The sequence below is a fragment of the Phaseolus vulgaris genome, chromosome 9 (genome assembly GCF_000499845.2).
Source record: "Phaseolus vulgaris cultivar G19833 chromosome 9, P. vulgaris v2.0, whole genome shotgun sequence".
Lineage (NCBI taxonomy): Eukaryota > Viridiplantae > Streptophyta > Magnoliopsida > Fabales > Fabaceae > Phaseolus > Phaseolus vulgaris.
In genome coordinates, this window is record NC_023751.2 from 16086870 (window position 1) to 16106364 (window position 19495).

At 37.9% G+C, this 19495-nt stretch overlaps 2 protein-coding genes across 7 annotated transcripts; both read right to left on the bottom strand.

The window, feature by feature from the left end:
• Positions 1-3494: 3494 nt before the first annotated feature.
• On the bottom strand, positions 3495-14834 carry LOC137821559 (uncharacterized). Of its 6 annotated transcripts, none has more exons than XM_068626203.1 (11): positions 14704-14834; positions 14479-14608; positions 6886-6945; positions 6535-6636; positions 6110-6186; positions 5648-5771; positions 5357-5421; positions 4885-4954; positions 4146-4221; positions 3930-4008; positions 3495-3851 (listed from the first exon to the last, which is right to left on the bottom strand). In XM_068626203.1, the coding sequence occupies exons 1-11, from the start codon at positions 14791-14793 to the stop codon at positions 3726-3728; spliced, it is 999 nt and encodes a 332-aa protein (XP_068482304.1). In that variant the 5' UTR covers positions 14794-14834; the 3' UTR covers positions 3495-3725. The 6 variants fall into 6 exon arrangements, 5 of the variants coding, with proteins under 5 accessions (XP_068482304.1, XP_068482306.1, XP_068482308.1 ...); XM_068626205.1 differs by having other exon boundaries at positions 14678-14801; XM_068626207.1 differs by having other exon boundaries at positions 14479-14622; positions 14678-14767.
• A 762-nt stretch (positions 14835-15596) lies between these two features.
• On the bottom strand, positions 15597-18378 carry LOC137823121 (pollen receptor-like kinase 5). Its single transcript, XM_068628248.1, has 3 exons — positions 17531-18378; positions 16554-17180; positions 15597-16444 (listed from the first exon to the last, which is right to left on the bottom strand). The coding sequence occupies exons 1-3, from the start codon at positions 18162-18164 to the stop codon at positions 15801-15803; spliced, it is 1905 nt and encodes a 634-aa protein (XP_068484349.1). The 5' UTR covers positions 18165-18378; the 3' UTR covers positions 15597-15800.
• Positions 18379-19495: the final 1117 nt, after the last annotated feature.

Sequence of the window (19495 nt, forward strand, 5' to 3'; positions counted from 1 at the left end):
ATTCTAAATTAAAAATATGTTTTCAAAGTTCAAGTTAAATAATTAAAATTCAATTTCAATTTTAAATATAATAGTTTAATAAAAATTTAGTATAGTTTTTAGCAAAACAATATTACAAGGGGGTGATGAATTGAATTTTTATTAAATCCATATCCACTTTAACTAGATCACATATATTTAGATTTTTTAAAATCTATATTGTCAATTACATTAAATTCATTTTGATATGAACACAGATTAACTTGGCTCAAACTGGACCTAAGCCGACTCAACCTGGACACGAACCAACTCGGCTCTACATCGACCCATATCCATACGGCTCGACATCGGCACAGGCCTGGACAACTCGACATCGACCTGGGCCTGGACGACTCGACATCGATACAACACCAAACAGGTTGACAACAGTTCAAACCCGAACAACTCGTCATCAGAGCACCGATGACTCAACATTGGCCCGAGCCCAGAAGATTCAACATTGATCCAAGCCCGAACAACTTGACATTAGCGCGAGCCCAGACGACTCGAAATCAATTCGGGCCCATACGACTCGACATCGATCCGGGCCTGGACGACTCAACATTGGCTCAAACCCAAACGACTTGACATCAATTCGGGCCTGTACAACTCGACATCCTCCTGAGAGCATTCAACTCGACATCGGCTCAAGCCCGGACAACTCAACATCAACCTAAGCCCACTCGGCTTGACATCAGCCCTGGCCCAGACAACTCAACATCGGCCCTTGCTCGGACAACTGGAAATCGACACCAGCCCGAATGACTTAACATCGACCCCGACTCAAAGGACTCAACATCAGACTCGATACGGACAACTAGACATTAGCCCAGGCTCGCACGACTCAACATCAACCCCAACCTGGACGACTCATCATCAACCTGATCCACTAGGCTCGACATAAACTCAGACGACTCGACAATAGCTTGGGCCCGCTCGGATCAACATTGATCCAGGCCCGGACGACTCGACATTGGCCCAAGCTCAGAAGACTCAACACCAGTTCAGGCCCAGAAGAGTAAACATTGGCCCAGGCCCAGACGACTCTACATCGATTCGGGCCCGTACGACTCGACATCGGCCCAAGCCTAGACAACTGAACATCAACCCAAGTCCACTCGACTTGACATCGGCCCGGCCATGTTCAACTCGACATCAGTCAGGGCTCAAACAACTCGACATCAACCCGGGCCTTTACGACTCGACATTGGCCCAGGCTCGGACAATTGGAAATCGGTCTCGACCCAAATGACTTGACATCAACCCTGACTTGGAGGACTCAACATTGGCTCCGACCCGGACGATTAGACATTAGCACAGGCCCGAACAACTCAACATCGACCCGGGTCCGAACGACTTAACATCGTCCGAGCCTGGACAACTCAACAACAGCCTGGCCCACTTGACATCGATTCGAGCCAACTCATCACGACATCAACCCGGACTTTGACGACTTTGCATCAACACAAGCCCAGAAGACTTGACATCGACTGAAACCCGCTCGACTCAACATCGGCTCGGGACCGAACGACTCAACAACAGTCCAGGCTCGAACAATTCGACATCGGCCCGTACGACTCGACATCATCCTGGGACTATTCGACTCAATATCGGCCCAGGCCTAGAGGACTCAACAAAGACCTGGGCCCATTCAGCTTGACATCGAACCGACCATGTTCAACTCGACATCAACCCGGGCCAAAACGACTTAACATTAGCCTCAATTCGGATGATTGGAAATCGACCCCGACTCGGAGGACTCATCATCAACCCCAGCCCGGACAACTAGACATTAGCCCAGGATCAAACGACTTGACATTCACCGGGTACGAATGACTTCACATCAACCCAGGCTCGCTCAACTCGACATCGGACCAGGCCCGCACAACTCAACATCAACCTGGCCTACTCGGCTCGACATCGATTCGAGCCCGCACGACTCGACATCGGCCCGATCATAGACGACTCCACATCGACCCGAGCCAAGAAGACTCGACATCAGCCTGGGCCCACTCGTCCCAACATCGGCCTGAACTCGCTTGGCTCAACATCAGCCCGGGCCCAAACGACTCCACATCGAACTGGACCCAAACGACAACATCCATCTAGAACCAGACGACTCAAAATCGATTCGGGCCCGAATGACTCAAAATCAGACTTGGCCCGAATGACTTTACATTGACCACAACTCGGAGGACTCAACATCAACCCGGGTCCGAATGACTTGACATACTCGACTCGACATCGGCTCAGGCCCGCACATCAGAACATCAAGCCCGTCTTGGACGACTCGATATCAGCCTGACCCACTCGACTCGACATCAGCCCGATCCTGGATGACTCTGCATCGACCCGAGCCCAAAAGACTTAACATCTGCCTGGGCTTGCTTGGCCCGACATCGACCTGAACCTGATCAGCTCAACATCGACCTGAGCCCACACGACTTGACATCAGTTCGAGCCCGTATGACTTGGCATCATCCCGGGACCATTAAGCTCAACATAGACGACTCAACATCAACTCAGGCCCACTCGGCTTGACATCGACCCAGGCCTGAACTACTTGACATCGACCCAAGCCTGAATGACTTGACACCAACCCGGGCTGGCTTGACTCGACATTGGCGCGAGCCCGCACTACTCAACATCAGCCTAGCCCACTAAGCTTGGCACCAATTCAAGCCCGCTCAACTCGACATCGACCCAGGCCAGGACGACTCCTTCACGACCCGATCCCAAACGACTCGACATCAGCCTGGGCCTGCTTGGCCCGACATCAACCTGAACTCGCTAAGCTTGACACCAGTTCGAGCCCACTCGACTCAACATTTGTTTGAACCCACTCGACTCAACATCAACTTGACTTTGGCCTGGGCCAGCTCGACTCAACATCGACCTTAGACTACTCGACTCGACATGCGCTCAAGCCCGCTCAGCTTGACAAGGGCTCGAGCCCGCTCGGCTCGACATTCACCCAAGCCCGCTCAACTTATTATCGACCTTCGCCCACTCAGCTCGACATTAGGCATAGCCTAGTCATTTGGATATCGCCCATGGCCAGCTCAAGTCAATATCAAACCCGAATGACATCGACTTGACTTTGGCGCGAGCATGCTCAACTCGACATGGACCTTGGAATACTCAGCTCGACATGGGCCTAGACCGGCTCAACCGGACATTGGCATGGGCCAACTCAGCTCAATATCGGCCTCGACCAACTTGGGTTGACTCAATATTAGCCACTCAACTCGACTTGGCCCAGGATTGACTCAACTTAAAATTGGCCCATACCGACTCGATTCGACTCGGACCCGGACGACTCAGCTCGACGTGGACTATTACTATTTATTTTTCTAATTATGATCATTATTTTAAAGATAAATAAACCAAATTTTATATAATTTGGTCTAAAATTCATTTAAACTTCAGACTAAACAGGTCCTACTAAAGTTTATCTACTTTAATTTAAATGACTATTTTAAAATATAATCCGTTCTATTATGGATTATTCAAATCGATCCTTTGAGTTAGATTTTTTTTTAACAATTTTACTACTAGTTAAATTAATAAATAATAATAGAATCTAAAAATAGCACTTTTTCGGACGGTACAAACCAGAGCTGACTCAATGCTTATCCACTACTTGCAAGTTTGGAAAATGATACTGATGATTACCCGTTTCCTCCATAGAATGGGAATGGAATAAGTTAGCTTTTCTTTCGAGAGGCCCTCGTAAACATCTCTCTAATGTTGTGTGATTCTGTCTCCAATTTTACTTTCTTCGCTTGTCTACCTTTCTTTGCAATTGTACCCTTCTTATCTTGCTGTTGTTCCTGATAATTAGTAGTACACAAATTAATTCAAAACGAATAACAAATCCAGACTCATTCTTTTTCCGTCCCAACAAATACCTGTAATTCGTTACATAAACCTGAGTTACTTCCTTCAACATTTACTTCTACTTTTCCAATAACCTCGAGTATATTTAACCTGCAAAACAAAAATCTTCTTAAGGAATATATCTTAAGAATCCTATTTCAACCCCCTCAATGGTTTCTCTTCCAAGTTATCACCACAAGGAATATACAGGTAAAATCTTTAAAACAAGACATTATAAAAGGCTATACTTAAGATGGTTACACAAAAGCTCCAACCAAGGCTTTTCCTTGAAATACTCTCCTAATATAGAGACTGCATCAATCACTGCATCACACAAGAGCGTTAATGCACAACAAAACATTGAAACAAAAAGACAAGGTATGCATGATTTAAAGTATTAAGAAAAGCATCAGATTATTATCAAGGATGGTATTGTTGCTTCAGTTATTTAAATAAAAGATTACAATGAAGCATCAACATAGATGTGTATTTTGCTCATGCAACAATCCAGAATGACAGAACTGTATTCTTAATTGGTAATCCCTCAAATAAGAGGGGAGAACAGTAACCATTAGTATGTTTTCAGATAATAAGAATATAGATAGCCTATTAACAAAAAGGATAAATTCAACTATCCTATTTCTATCTCCCAGGTTTAACCAACAACACAACATGCAATTATTCGTTTCAATGCATTATAGATTATAGTATATCTTTCCTCAAATATTTTAGCCTTTACATAAAATAAAAAATGTTAGTTTCTACAAGTTGTCATTGTATCCCTCATCACTGTCGCCCATGTGTACAGACACAATACAATCAGAGCCGTGATAAATCTCCAAAGTATTGCCATATTAAAATGCCTCCATTTTCCATATAAAATGCATTTATATCTTTTTTTTCCGAAAGATAAACATTTTACGAAGTATTTAACCTCAGCAGAATAAAATTATCCAACAGAACACAAAATGATAATAAACACTTTACATGTGTCTTTCTCTGATTGAACAGCATAGTTTTTGTCCAAATTGGGTAGTGTCTGTTTTAGCTGACAAACCTAAAATAAGACAAACCAAATTAACAAACTTCTGATACAGGTAAAAGGTTTTCTAGCATTTAAATCAAAGATGGTCAAACATCAGCCAAAGAAAAGTAGATGTTTGAAAGCAAACTATAAGCAATTTAACTATTTCCTATATTGCTTAATAGGTGGATACATGTATCAGCAATCAAATATGAAATCGACAAGACATGTTTCAGTGTTGGTTACATTTTCGCAAAAACACATCATGAAGTTCGGGCATTCATAACCAAATATCATACCTCCATAATAGTTAATGGAGGATTGGTTTTGCTGCGCAAATACCATATCAAGCCTATACTAGTTTTTTTTCCCTGAAAGAGGGAGAAGATTTAACATCATATAAACCAAATGACAGTTAAAGAAATATAGACAAACCTTATAGCACATCCAACGTAGAACTTTTGAGTCATCAAGTCTGAAGAATTTTGAGGATCCAACTTCTGCATAAGCATGACGTTACAAGACCATGAGAATTAAAAACAAGAAAATGATTAACAATGAGTTCACCACACTTTTCTATCATCAACATTATAAAAAACATAAAGTCAACAACAAACTTCTCAATTTCTTTCCAAGATGCTGCCCAATAATGACTTAGATCATAAGAAAACATGGCAAACTTTCAAACTGAAGTTGTAAATAGAAAGAGTACAAGAATATAGTCACCTTTGACTTCAGAAACAACTTGCATACAGTTCTCCACAACAGACATTAACTGCATATATCCTGGATAGCCATCAATAAATAATATCTCATCTAATTGCCTGAACCTCCCAAGATCATCCCCTTTCTGCTTGCATTTCAAAGAAACCAGTGACGTTCAGAGATGTAGTTTTTCAGGGTCAAAATACAATGTAGACCTAATTAATCCATTCACAAAACTAAATGGTAGGAGTTCTGCGGACCACACAAACGAGGGATTTCATGGACTTTGTGTGTAGAGGTTTCTCTGAGGATATAAACCTATAGTTATTAGATTGGGTGGGTTCTATACTTAAGGTGTCATGTGAGAAATTAAAACTTTTGTTCTGTTTAATAGTTGGCCAAGGATACATAAATGGAAAAGACTTCAGAAATAAGAAATTTCTTCCAATTGCCATGGTTCAAAAGAAATATAAAACTTATTACCTTCATTCTAGCTTCCTCAAATATAGGCAACATGATGAAAACAGGATCAATTGGTGTGGATAAATACAACCGACCATCTGTTGGGAAACAAAAACAATAACGATGAAAAATTCTGCTTAAAAGTGCTGCTTAGTTTCTCCATGAATGAAAGACCTAGAGAGTAGAGACTACTGACATGACAAGAGCAAACACAATGCTTTCAATCTGACAAAAGAACAAGAGATTTTCAAAAAAAAATTAAGTGTTGGTAAGAAGTACAAGAACATGGCATAGGCAGAGCAGGAACGGAAGTATTATTTTTTTAAGTATAAGTAAAAAAGATTTCCAGACAAGAGATAAATGAGAGAAAGAAATGTACCTCACGCAATATAAACATGAATAACAATGCAAAATGCATACTTTACAAGATAATCAAACATCTCTACCTTCAGTTATATAATCTCCCAAAAACCAAGATCCATACAAGTTCTTAAACCACTGAAGTTCTTGAAGCATTCCATTTGCAAACAGATACTGTGTTGCATTTCCTGTCAAAGAAGCGGAAATATGTAAAAACTGAAAGAAAACGCAAGATCAAGAAGCCTGAATAAAAGGCTAATTCCTTGAGAAAGATTGATAGCAAAATTGAGTGTGATACGATGTTATTAACTGAATAAACAAATTTTAATCAACACATTAAGAAATTGAGATAGAAAAATCAAATAAATAATATTTATATAAACAAGCAACAAAACACTATGAGAAGTACATAAAATAATGGACATCCTTCAAATTACCAGACTTGGGATGGCGGAGCGATATCATCTGTCCCAGACCATTTCCACAGGTTCCAGGATCTGCACTTGAGTAATAAATAATTAAATAAAATGCATTAACAACTGATTGTAAAGTAATGCAAAAAAAAAATATTAAGAAAATAAAAATATCTTCAACGGCACATAACAATGAGAAATTGGTCGCAAAATAAGAATATAAATCGAAATAAATGATCGGAAGCTAAATATTACCAGTCATCGGAAACCAAAAAACAGAAGCATTTTTCTATTAAAATTAATTTTGGTATTGTTTTTCTGTTCGTATATTTTGTCTATTAGAAGTGACTATAACTTTATAGATGGAAATAAAGAAGAACAGAAATATCAAGAACAGATGAGATGTAAATTTACCAGGTGCGATGAGAACCCGTGGTTCCTGAACCCCATCACACCAACTCATTGGTTTAGCAGAAGAGGATTCAAAAGCCCTAACACCACCAGTCACCGATCGTTCCCTTCGCCGGTAACGGTAACTGCAATTCTAACGGAATAATGTTAATGTCACAAGTGAATTGCAATGTAGAAAGAACAAGAACACAGTAAAACTTACATATTTAGAGTAAAGAGAGCTTTAACAGGGAAGGTAACGAGGGAGGAGTTAGAGTGGCGCTGAATCGCCAAATGAAGTGCTCCTGGGAATCTGAAGCTCAAACATATTCGCGCCATTAAAATCACCCTTCTGCTTTTTTCCCTTCTCGGACACGGGCCCTATCTACACCAATCGGACCAGGCCCAATGGGCTTAGTGTTGCTTCAACCGAGTCCAATTTTTATTTATATATTTAATAAAGTGATACTTATCATTCTTATTTTTAAATAAGTTTTTTTTTAATATATAAAACTGATTTTATTTTATAATTTATATTTTATATTAAATTTGGCTACTCATACTTTTTTTTCGTAAGAAAAATGTGTGTGCTGATAACTTAGCTAATTTAGGATTTATTTATAGAGAATCATTTTATTGGTATAATTTATTTTCATCAAATCTGTTCTTAAAATTCTTTATATTCTTTATTAATAGGTATAATCTACATATCTATCGTTTTTGTTAACATATTGGTTTTGGTCTAGTCTCTCCATATTTTTGTATTTTTTTTTTAATAATACTTTTTTTTATGTGATGACAAATTCATAGTAAGCATTTTATATAAAAAATAATAATAATGTGCTTAAGAATGTCTATTATGATTGAAGATTATGTTTTCTGATCACAAGTCCAACACAGCGGAATGGAAGAGAGATCCATAATCTGTTATTAGCAAGTTTTGTCGTATCTTGTATTGAAATCACGACCCATCTAAATAAAACGTTTACATCATTGTTTCTAGTGATGATTAATTTCAGTGTCACAATGAAGTCAAAAATATAACACATCGAATTAAATTATATATATATACATATATAATTTATTGGATAAGTTTATTTTTAAGTTAAAATTAATAAAAAAAAACATATGAACAAGAACCAATATATTTTTTAATTCATTTTATTCTTATTTCTTTTAATTTCTCTTTATAATTAACATTTTCCGCAAGTAATATATGAATCATGTTTAAATAAGATTATAACTGAATTCTTTGGGAGATGTTTTGCGTTTACTAACCCTATTTATACTTTAATTTTATTAACTTATCATGCAATAGATGATCTATGTCAAGTACCATACAATCCAAGACACTACATTACATTACATTATCTACTCTCAAACTCTTTTATTTAATTAAAAATAACAACAACAAGTTTACACGATTAAACATTGAAATGATAATCAAACATTTTCACATGACAAATCATAAACAACAAATATAAAATTTTTAAAAAATATAAATGATCAAATGTGAGTCCTATCAATAGTTTAATTTAATATAATTGAAGTTTATATTTTCTAAAATACAATACAATGATTAAATATGAAAAAAAAAATATGATTGAGATTGTGATGAGAGAGTAAGTGTATTGAAATCTAAGTAAACTTAGTCGATATATAATTAATTGAATAATTGAAAAAAATGGAAAATTGTTTAGAAAAAAAAGGATAAAATGAAAAACAATAAAGATAACATTAAAAATAAGCTTTTTAAGTTAGAAACAAACTAAATGATTTAAAACAAAACGGGTATAAGAACAAGGATTAAATATACATCCTCATCCATATTTACTATATATTTAAAAAATTTGACATTACTCATATCTTGTTAAAGCGGTTTTTTTTTAGAATCAAGACAAATTTATAACCACAAAAACAAGTTTTTTTTTTTTTTAATTTCTACTTTCAACTAAGAGTTCGGTTGAAAAAAAAAATCATGAAATATCCCTTTTTTTTCATTAAGATTTATGTAATATGTTTAGAAAAAAAAGGTATATATATATATATATAATTTTGATAATTATTTAATTTGTTATTAGAATGTTTCCATCACGTCAACACATGATAATTTACTTTTACTTGTGAAATGGATAGCCTTAACTCCGTATAGGATCAATTATTCCATATTTAAAGTAATATCATCATATTTGAACCTTTGACTCCTTTATCATTTGCTTAAAAGATTCAAGTCTTGCTAATTTATCAACAACTTTAATAAATGTTTACACTTTGAATCGTCTTGTTGAATGTTAAAATTATAAATTCCATATAGATTGATAATTTACAATTAATAACTTCATCAATTTGATGATTGCTGTATCTTTCTTTATTCACCTTGGTAAGTTAAGTTTAATGTTTATTTATTGAATTTACTTTTTATATTATTAATAAAAATAATGTTATATAAAAAGAAGTTATATGAGATACCCTGATCCACGTATAACTTACTCGGTTTTCCATTCTTTAATCACTTAACCAAACCATGTTACTAGTTTTTACTATTTTTCTTACATTTATTAAAATATTGAATACTTCTAAGATATCAAATATATTTTTGTAGTGAAAGTGAAGTTCAAGAATAAAAACTAACCAATCTTGGTCGGTTTAAGAATATTTGCTTATTATTTTTTATAAAATATTAACAAATTTATTTATAGGTCCAAGAAATAACGAGATGAAAGAAAATAGAGCTTCTTATCTAAAAATTTGTAAGGCCGTATCTTAAATTCTAACCTTTATTTTACTGATTCTCATCTTTCTTTCATAAAAAACTGTGTCGGTAGGAAATGACACATGAATCATGATACTTTTCTCCTCCATAAAAAAAAACATCTAATTATGATTGAAAAAACCAACGGTAAAGTATGGAAAAATTTGTGTCGGTCCAACCAAGACTCATCAAACTAAAAAATTATTTTAGTCATTTTTTAATAAATAAAATATACTAAAACATAATTATAAATTAATTTGGTCTAAAATTCATTTAAACTTCAGATTAAACAGGTCCTACTAAAATTTATCTACTTTAATTTAAATTACTATTTTCAAATATAATCCGTTCTATTATGGATTATTCAAATCGATCCTTTGAGTTAGATTTTTTTTTACCAATTTTACTACTAGTTAAATTAATAAATAATAATAGAATCTAAAAATAGCACTTTTTCGGACGGTACAAACCAGAGCTCACTCAAGGCTTATCCACTACTTGCAAGTTTGGAAAATGATACTGATGATTACCCGTTTCCTCCATAGAATGGGAATGGAATTAGTTAGCTTTTCTTTCGAGAGGCCCTCGTAAACATCTCTCTAATGTTGTGTGATTCTGTCTCCAATTTTACCTTCTTCCTTGTCTACCTTTCTTTGCAGTTGTACTCTTCTTATCTTCACTTCGTTGTTCCTGATAATTAGTAGTGCACAAATTAATTCAAAACGAATAACAAATTCAGTGAATCCTGTGCCATGTCGAGCTGAGTGGCTGATATTGAGTCAACCCGAGTTGGTCGGGGTCGATATCGAGTGAAGTTGGTCCAGGCCAATGTCTACTCTTGCCGGTTCATGCTCAAGCGTTGGCCAATGTCAAGCCGAAGGGAACTAGGCCGATGTCGAGTCGTCCGGAACAAGACCGATTTAAGGCGAGCAGGCCAAGGCCAATATTGAGCCGAGCGGACCTGGGCCAATGCCGAGTCATACGGGCTCGATTTGATGCAGAGTCGTTCGGGCCCGAGTTGATGTCTAGTCGTATGGGCCTGGGCCGATGTCGAGTCATACGAGTTTGGGCTGATGTCAAGTTATATAGTCCTGGACCAACATCGAGTCGTACGGGCTCGAGTTGATGTCAAGCTAAGCAGGCTCGGACCGATGTCGAGTCGTCCGGACCTGGGTCAATGTAAATTCGATGGGGCCCGGGCCAATGTCAAGTCATTCGGGCTCGGACTGATGTCGAGTTATTCGGGCTCGGGTCGATGTAAAGTCATTCAGGCCCGTGCCGATACCGAGTCGTACGGGCTCGGGTCGATGCAGAGTTGTTCGAGCCTGAGTCGATGTCTAGTTGTATGGGCCCAGGTTGATGCCAAGTCATATGGGCTAGGGTCGATGTCGAGTCGTACAGGCCTGGGCCGATGTTGAGTCATACAGGTCCGGGTGGATGTCGAGTCGTACAGGTCTGGGCCAATGTTGAGTCGTACGGGCTCGGGCCGATGTCAAGATGAGCGGGCATGGACCGATGTCTAGTCGTTCGGGCTCAGGCTGATGTCGAGTCGTACGGGCTAGAGGCAATGCAGAGTCGTTCGAGCCCAAGTCAATGTCTAGTCATATGGGTCAGGGCCGATGGAGAGATGTCGAGCCATACGGGCCCAAGCCAATGTTGAGTTGTACGAGCTTGGGCCGATGTCGAGTCGTACAAGCCTGGGCATATATGGACTTGTATGGGCTCAGGCTAATGTCAAGCTGAGTAGGCCCGAACCGATGTCAAGTCATTCAAGCCCAGGCCGATGTCGAGTCGTCCAGGCTAAGGCTGATTTTGAGCTGAGTGGGCCAAGGTCAATATTGAGCCGACCAATGTTGAGTCGTTCGGGCCCGAGTCGATGCCAAGCCGTACGAGCTCAGGTCAATGCAGAGTCGTTCGCCTTGGGTCGGTGTCAAGTTGTATGGGCCCGGGTCGATGATAAGTCATATGGGCCAGGGCCGATGTCGAGTTGTACAGGACTGGGCCGATGTCGAGTCGTCCGGATTCGGGTCGATGTCGAGTCGTCCGGGCCAAGGCCGATTTCGAGTTGAGCAGGCCCAGGCCAATATTGAGCCGAGCAGGCCCGGGCCGATGTCAAGTTGAGCAGGCCAAAGTCGATTTAGAGTTGAGCGGGTCTGGGCCAATGTCAAGTGGTTCGGGCTCAGGTCGATGCAAAGTCGTATGGGTCGAGTCGATGCAGACGAGCCGATGCCGAGTCATACGGGACCAAGCCGATGTTAAGCTAAGCAGACACGGACCGATGTCGAGTTGTCCGAGCCCAGACCGATGTCTAGTCGTCCGGGCTAAGGCCGATTTTGAGTTTAGTGGGCCCGGGTCAATATTGAGTCGAGCAGGCCCGGGCTGATGTCGAGTCGAGGAGGCCAGGGTCGATGTCAAGCCGAGGGGGTCTGGGCCGATGTCAATCCTAGGGGGCCTGGTCCAATGTTGATCCGAGGGGGCCTAGGCCGATGTCAATCCGAGGGGGCCCAGACCGATCTCGAGGCGTTTAGGCCGAGGTCGAGTCGTTCGGGCCCGGGACGATGTCGAGTGGTTCGAGCTCGGGCTGATGTCGAGTCATTCGTGCTCGAGACGATGTCGAGTCGTTCGGGCTCGGGCCGATGCCGAGTCGTACGGGCTCTGGCAAATGCAGAGTCGTTCAGGCCCAGGTTGATTTCTAATCGTATGGGTCGAGGTCGATGTCCAGTCTTAAGAGCCCGGGTCGATGTCTAGTCGTATGGGCCTAGGCCGATGTAGAGTTGTACGGGCCCGGGCCGATGTTGAGTCGTACGGGCCCGGGACGATGTTGAGTTGTACGGGCCCGGGCCAATGTCGAGTTGTATGAGCCTAGGCCAATGTCGATGTAGAGTCGTCTGAGAGTTGTACGGACACGGGTTGATGCCGATTTATACAGGCCCGAGCCGATGTCTAGTCGTCCAGGCATGGGTCGATGTTGAGTAATCTGGGTTCGGGCCAATTTTGGGTCGTATGGTCCCGGGCCGATGTCAAGTCGTCTGGGCTCAGGATGTCGAGTGATCCAGGCTTAGGATGTTGAGAGGTCTGAGCCCGAGTTGATGTTGAGCCAAGTTGGTCCGCATCCAAGTTGAGTCATATCAAAAATGGATTTAACGTATTTGACAAAGTGAATTTAATCTAATTAACAAAGTGGATTTAATCTAGATTTAACCCACTTTAAATGAATTTTAAAAAATTCCAAATAAATTTGATCTATTTAAAATGGATATGAATTTTAAATCCAATCCATTTATTTGAATTTAGATTTAGATTGGATTTTGAAAAATTTAATCCATTACCACCTAACGATTACAATGAAGCATCAACATAGATGTGTATTTTGTTGATACAATGAAGCATCAACATAGACGTGTATTTTGCTGATACAATGAAGCATCAACATAGATGTGTATTTTGCTGATGCAACAATGCAGAATGATAGAACTGTATTCTTAATTGGTAATCCCTCAAATAAGACCTACATAGTAGAGACTACTGACATGACAAGAGGAAACACAATGCTTTCAATCTGACAAAGAACAAGAGATTTTCAAAAAGAAATTAAGTGTTGGTTAGAAGTACAAGAACATGGCATAGGCAGAGCAGGAACAAAAATATTATTTTTTTAAGTAGAAGTAAAAAAGATTTCCAGACAAGAGATAAATGAGAGAAAGAAAGGTACCTCACGCAATATAAACATGAATAACAATGCAAAAAGCATACTTTACAAGAAAATCAAACATCTCTACCTTCAGTTATATAATCTCCCAAGAACCAAGATCCATACAAGTTCTTAAATCACTGAAGTTCTTGAAGCATTCCATTTGCAAACAGATACTGTGTTGCATTTCCTATCAAAGAAGCGAAAATATGTAAAAACTGAAAGAAAACGCACGATCAAGAAGCCTTAATAAAAGTCTAATTCCTTGAGAAAGATTGATAGCAAGATTGAGTGTGATATGATGTTATTAACCGAACTAACAAATTTTAATCAACACATTAAGAAATTGAGATAGCAAAATCAAATAAATAATATTTACATAAACAAGCAACAAAACACTATGAGAAGTACATAAAACAATGGACATCCTTCAAATTACCAGACTTGGGATGGCGGAGCGATATCATCTGCCCAGACCATTTCCACAGGTACCAGGATCTGCACTTGCATAATAAATAATTAAATAAAATGCATTAACAACTGATTGTAAAGTAATGCAAAAAAAATAAAATATTAAGAAAATAAAAATATCTTCAACGGCACATAACAATCAGAATTTGGTATCAGTGCCATCGGAAACCAAAAAACAGCAGCATATTTCTATTAGAATTAAGTTTGGTATTGTTTTTCTGTTCGTATATTTTGTCTTACAAGTGACTATAACTTTATAGATGGAAATAAATAAGAACAGAAAATATCAAAAACAGATGAGATGTAAATTTACCAGGTGCGATGACAACCCGTGGTTCCTGAACCTCATCACACCAACTCATAGGTTTAGCAGAAGAGGATTCAAAAACCCTAACACCACCAGTCACCGATCGTTCCCTTCGCCGGTAACGGTAACTACAATTCTAACGGAATAATGCTAATGTCACAAGTGAATTGCAATGTAGAAAGAACAAGAACACAGTAAAACTTACATATTTAGAGAAAAGAGAGTGTTTACAGGGAAGGTAACGAGGGAGGAGTTACAGTGGCGCTGAATCGCCAAATGAAGTGCTTCTGGGAATGTGAAGCTCAAACATATTCGCGCCATTAAAATCACCCTTCTGCTTTTTCCCTTCTCAGACCCAGGCCCTATCTACACCAATCGGACCAGGCCCAATGGGCTTAGTGTTGCTTCAACCGAGTCCAATTTTTATTTATATATTTAATAAAGTGATACTTATCATTCTTATTTTTAAATAAGTTTTTTTTTAAATATATAAAATTGAATTTTTTTTGAATAATTTAAATATTATATTAATAATATTTTAAAAATTATATTCTCGGTTAATCATAAAATCTCTCGAAATTCAGAAAATATAATTTATTAATAGTTATAAGATACGTGATTAAATTTATTAATTGATTAGTATACTTAAACGCGATTTTAACACTTTCAAACAACAAATCATAAATAAATAAATAAATATAAACATGATTTTGATAACATAAAAAAACGTGAATGTTTATTTTAAAACTACAAGAAACATTAAAAAAAATGTGGATATAATTTTCTTAAAATTAAATCATTTTTTTTTATAATAAAATAATTTTACATTTTAAAACTTTGTGTTTTTTAAATTTTTATAATCTTGTTTTAATTATTAAAAACTTAAGATAAATATTTGTTTTAAAGTGTAGAAAGTATATTATAATCTTGTCATATATCTTTATTTGTCCATCATTTTGCTAAAAGCAACCAAAGCAGGCACTAATGCAAAGAATTATATTTAAATTTATTGGAGTTTATTAAAGATGACATCTTATTTAATAATTATTTTCTATAATTATATGTTTTTTTAATAAATTAAATTAAAGTAGATGAAACATGATTTGTGATAAGTGTTACCATTACCAACCAACAATTTATTATATAAGTGTTGAGCTAGAATACACAAGTTAAGAAAAAATGACTTGTATTAAATTTATTTGTATTTTTTCTTTTCCTCACTTGCTAATTTGACAATAGATGTTTAAAATAAAATAGTAGTGAGTGATATTATACAAAATCAATGGAGTTTGAAAGTGAGAGATAAAAAGAAGTGATGAATGAATTGATCATGAAGTAGAGCGTGAGAGAGAGAAGTCATCGAGACTGGTAGACAGTGAGTTGAGATTGTCCCCTTCACCACCATCATCACTCTCCTTCAACTCCTCAATCTTTGACACAGCCTCCTTCCAACCCCACCTGTTCTCCAACTTCCATTCACAGCATCCCATTCCAATCCTCAAAAGCTTCACCATCTCACCCTCTCCACTTCCTCTCCCTGGAATCCCCTTATCAAGAACCTCCCCACTCCACCCTTCCCCCACTATCGAGTTCACCCACGCCGCCAAATCCTCACTCGCTCCCTTCCCATGTCTCAGATAATTCGCAGGGAACTTCCCCGTCAAAAGCTCCAGTATCAGAATCCCCAGACACCACACATCGCTCTTCTCGCTCGGCTTCTCCAACTGGCTCGCCTCCGGAGACTTGTAAGCCACCATGAACTGCTGAGCGTGGCTCCTCTCCACCACCGGCACAAGGCCGTACTCTGCCAAACAAGCCTCGAAGGAACCGTCCAGTACAACGTTAGACGATTTCAGATGACCGTGTGGTAAAGCTTGGTCGGGGAACTCTGTGTACAGATAAGCCAACCCCCTGGCCACTCCCTTTATGATCTTCAAACGAGTTCCCCAGTTCAACTCAACCCCACTTCTTCCTACAAATACAGACAACATTACCCAAATGGGTCTGGTAAATTTTAAGAAACTCGATCCAAAGTTCCGATTTTTAAGCAATAAAACAATGATGATAGTAATGGGTCATACCATGAAGATGACTTGCCAAGCTGCCATTTTCAGCGAAGTCGTGAACCAAAAGCTTCTCTTCTTTTCCGTAGTAGAATGCAACGAGAGGGAGCAGATTGGGGTGTGACAATTTTCCAAGCCTGTTCATGTGCTCAAAAAACTCTTTCTTCCCCACGTTGTTCATGTGCTTGAATCTCTTCACCACCACCACTGGCCCGTTCAGAAGCATGGCCTTGTACGTGGATCCAAAACTGCCACTCCCCAGAACCTCAGCCGAGGCCCTTAGCAAGTCTTGCATGTCAATCCCCTCCCTCTCGCTCCTAACGAAGTTCAACCCTCCGTCTTCACTTTTCTTGGGTTCAGTTGTCAGAACAATGGATTTGGACTCGCTAGAAAAAGCAGTAACATTCTGGGGTTGTGCATCTTTTACCAGTTCGGGTTTCTTTCGACGGTAACGGATTATCAAAAGTGCTAGTATTGAAGCCAGCACAATCACCCCCACCACTACAATAACTGTTAAAATAACGCGTTTTTCCTTGTTTTCTTTTTCAGGATGTGAATTTGGGTGTTCATCCGTGTCTGTGCTCGGGGGTGAGGTGGGGCTTCCAATGCAGGGGCTTAGAGGCTTTCCACATAGACCTTGATTGCCTGTTTCACCAGAAAAATTAGTGCAAAAGTTATCAGTGGTGAACACTTGGAGCGGACCATGAATTGATTATCATGAACTGTTTGATTCAATTTTGCATTCAAAAGATGAAGGAGGGATTCATTGAAGAGTTTTCTTCAGATAGTCGCTGCCATAATTAAATTTCCTTGATTAAGATTCCAACATTTAACACTGATGTCAACATGTAATCGAAGTTTCCAAATAAGGCTAAAATAAACTGCAACATAATAATGTTCAAATGTAGAAGAAAATTATCTACGATTCTTATTACAAAGAACAATCTACTGGTAAAAACTATAAAGAGAGAGAGTAGAGATGGCTGTGAACTTACCAGCAAATGAGCCAGGATCCTTGCTGCTTAAGCTTTCTGGTATTTGACCCTCTAACTTGTTGTAAGACAAATTAAACACTCTGAAATCCCTCTGTTGAAATTCTGGTATGTTTCCTTCAAAACTATTTCCATGTATGTCCACATCCAAAAGATTAGGCAATTTAGCCAAGGAAGTAGGAATATGACCCGTGAACCCATTTTCAGCCAAGAATGCTCTCTTAAGACGTTTCATGCCTTCAAAAGCATCATCTGGAATTTCACCAGAGAACTTGTTATTGCTCAGAAACAGCGCCCTTAAATTCACAATCTTCTTGAATTCAGGCATTGGACCCTCAAAGTTGTTGTTAATGACACTAAAGCTGTTCAAATTGGTCAACTGAAGCAGCGTGTCTACGTCAACAGTGCCACTTAGTCCCATGTTTTCTAATCTCAAGCCATGAAAATTTTGATTGAAACACAATATACCAGTCCAGCTGCACACACCAATTGATTGGTTCCCCCAGTTATTTAAAGCATCAGCATTGGACAAGAATCTTTTGAAGTTCATCAGAACTTGAGCATTGTCAGCCAATGAGGGCAAAAACCAAGTGATCAAGACCATGAGAATACAGCAGCAGTCTACTTTATGTGCCATAAGAATTAATTTGGAGAAAAGCTTTTGGTTGGTGAGTTGGAGAAAAAGGATAAAGATGAAGGAAAATGAGAAATGTTAAGCATTTTGCAAAAGATATGAGAACTTAATGGTTTGTGGGGTGACATTGACAAGGACAAGATCCTTCCCACAAAGAATGAGCTGGTTAGGCCGGCCTATGTATAATGTATAATGTAAGTGTTTGGACTTCATTTCCAAAGATACTTTTGTTCAATGGTTATTTATATGTTGCTTGTGGCCTGGTTAAAAGCTGTCATTTCTTGTTATTGGAGAGGATGATGTCTTCTATCACATTGGTCGTCTCTAAAATATGTATAACAACATTTTTATGTGACTTCTATTTGTCTGCTGTGTTTGTTGTGATAGGGATTTGTTACACTGGATGCAAAGAGATTGAAATTACTGATTTTTATTCTATTTTCTCTTTTGTTCATTCTAATTAAACCCTAAAAATATTACTTTGATAAAGATATAGTTTACAATTTTGATTTGACCAATCAAATTTTAAAATTATTCTATTTCAGAAAAAAAAAATCATAGTTTTTTTTATTATAACCTAAGGTTTGTTAAAATATCAGCATTCAATTAGAAGATTCTGAGTGCTTCAATCTTGATTCCTCTAATTTCTTTTGTTTTGTTCATTTGCCTTTTTTTTTTAATAACAAGAAATGAAGTCAAATAACTTGATTTCCATGATTTTATGCTAAGTTTCCAAGTTCTATTAAGATGAAAATATGAGTTTATTATGTTTTGTGAACAATTTAGTTCTTTAATTTTTTTGTTAAATATCGTGCATAAAATAAATTCATGCATGTTTCATTCAATTTATTTTTATGAATCTCTTGACTAAGATTTTGAAAAATTATAGCAACACCCGTGCATTAGTATCAATTCCAATAGATCAAATATTCAAAATAATCGTAAAAGAATTATTAAAGTTCTATTTTGAACATTTCATGTGATAAGAGGTTGGAGAGATTTTTTTTTTAATAATAGTGATATTCTAATTATGTTTAATGTTGTTAGCTTATATATATATATATATAAATAAAGTAATTTAATCAGAAAATAATTTTAATAATGAAAGGTAAATTGTTGCCATGATGAATAAAAAAATGAAAGAAAAATAAATTGGTAGGTAGAGCATGATCCGTTGAATACTAGCATGACAACAACTAAATACTAATATACTATTATAAAACTAAACTCTATCGTTTCATGATTTTTCCTCTTAAGGTTCCAATTAGGAGTCGAAATAAGTAAGGTTTAGTTATGTTTTATTTTCTATAAAAATATTTAATTTTGATGTCATC

Excerpts from the sequence above, each read along its gene's own strand:
- LOC137821559 (XM_068626202.1), bottom strand. The coding sequence starts at position 7,590 with ATGGCGCGAATATGTTTGAGCTTCAGATTCCCAGGAGCACTTCATTTG. Across the intron at positions 6,637-6,885 it reads GCTCCGCCATCCCAAGTCTG|GAAATGCAACACAGTATCTG; the intron begins GTAATTTGAAGG and ends CTTCTTTGACAG. Across the intron at positions 5,772-6,109 it reads TTGAGGAAGCTAGAATGAAG|AAAGGGGATGATCTTGGGAG; the intron begins GTAATAAGTTTT and ends AAATGCAAGCAG.
- LOC137823121 (XM_068628248.1), bottom strand. The coding sequence starts at position 18,164 with ATGGCACATAAAGTAGACTGCTGCTGTATTCTCATGGTCTTGATCACT. Across the intron at positions 17,181-17,530 it reads GGATCCTGGCTCATTTGCTG|GCAATCAAGGTCTATGTGGA; the intron begins GTAAGTTCACAG and ends CTGGTGAAACAG. Across the intron at positions 16,445-16,553 it reads CTTGGCAAGTCATCTTCATG|GAAGAAGTGGGGTTGAGTTG; the intron begins GTATGACCCATT and ends CTGTATTTGTAG.